Source organism: Macrobrachium nipponense, chromosome 1 (assembly GCF_015104395.2).
Source record: "Macrobrachium nipponense isolate FS-2020 chromosome 1, ASM1510439v2, whole genome shotgun sequence".
Taxonomy (NCBI): Eukaryota; Metazoa; Arthropoda; class Malacostraca; order Decapoda; family Palaemonidae; genus Macrobrachium; species Macrobrachium nipponense.
Genome location: NC_087200.1, coordinates 195,281,373 through 195,282,609, shown reverse-complemented (window position 1 = coordinate 195,282,609; position 1,237 = coordinate 195,281,373). Strand labels below are relative to the sequence as shown.

Here is a 1,237-nt window from a genome sequence, read left to right as displayed (position 1 = left end):
TTGGGTGCGTGAGACCAGCTACTGTGGTAGATCCTCGGCCTCAGAATCCTCAGGGATTTTTGCGGACGGGATGCCTCCCTTGAGGTGATCCTTGGGGGGTTCGACCGTCTTCCAAGGGGCTGCTGCGGCTACAACTGGGTGGTTTGGCAATCAGTGGAGTCGCTTCTTGCCGAGGAGGATGAGTAGACGCCATATGGGATCCACGTCGGCGTACTCTTCGTCCATCAGGAAAGCTGGTTTTAGTCGGTCGATCGTGACCCAGTCCTCGTGACCATTTATGGATATGAAGTACGCCTTGTCGGTGCGTCGGAGGAGTGGAAGAGGCCTCGGTAGGGTCTTGTTAGTGGCGGGTGGCGGGCGTCGTCACTGATGAAGATGTGTTTGCAGGATGATAGGGCCTTCGGAGAAGGTCTTGATGCAGGGCATGAATTTTTCGGTGGATTCCCGAAGTCTGGTGATGGAGAGGTTTGTTTCATCAGCGTTGGTTGGGAAGAACTCGCCTGGGACTGCCAATGGTTCCCTGTATAACTTCTCCGCAGGTGATGCTTCACCGTTCGCCTGAGGGGCGGTCCGGAGGCCGAGGAGGACCCACGGTAGTTGGCTCTTCCAGTCCTCGCCGGTGCAGCGTGCCATTAGGGAAGCCTTGAGAGATCGGTGGACCCTTTCCACCATGCCGTTAGCCGCCAGGTCGTAGGCAGTGGTGGCGTGTAGCGATGTCCCCATCAGGCGGGCCAGGGCGGTCCACAACTCCGACAGGAAAACAGGTCCGTGGTCCGTCATGATATCATCCGGCACTCCGAATCGACTGATCCAGCTGGCAAGAAGGGCCTCGGCGCACGCTTTGGTGGTTGCCCCCGACATCAGCGTCGCCTCAGGCCATCTGGTGGAGCGGTTGATTATCGTCAGGAGGTATCTGGCGCCTTCCGACTGGGGCAGGGGACCCACGACGTCTACGTGAATGTGGCCGAATCTTCATTTCGGCTGTGGGAACTCCCCCACGCCCGATTCTGTGTGCCGACTTACTTTACTTGATTGGCACGGAACGCAAGTCCTGGCCCACTCGAGGGAGTCCTTCCGAATTCCATGCCAGAAGAACTTCTCCGTCGGGAGGTGCATCGTCGTCCGGCCCGAGGGGTGCGAGAGTCCATGTATGACATTGAATACGGCTCTTCTGCGGGAGGCTGGAATCAGCGGGCGCAGGCGACCCCTGCTGATGTCGCAGAGGAGTGTCGTGCCT

General features: G+C 58.8%; 1 protein-coding gene across 1 annotated transcript; it reads right to left on the bottom strand.

Moving 5' to 3' along the window:
- Nucleotides 1-363: 363 nt before the first annotated feature.
- On the bottom strand, nt 364-861 carry LOC135219046 (uncharacterized). Its single transcript, XM_064255478.1, has one exon. It carries the CDS (start codon nt 859-861, stop codon nt 364-366), a length of 498 nt encoding a protein of 165 aa, XP_064111548.1.
- Between the last annotated feature and the right edge of the window lie 376 nt (nt 862-1,237).

Coding starts and splice junctions, on each gene's coding strand:
- LOC135219046 (XM_064255478.1), bottom strand. CDS start 861: ATGTCGGGGGCAACCACCAAAGCGTGCGCCGAGGCCCTTCTTGCCAGC.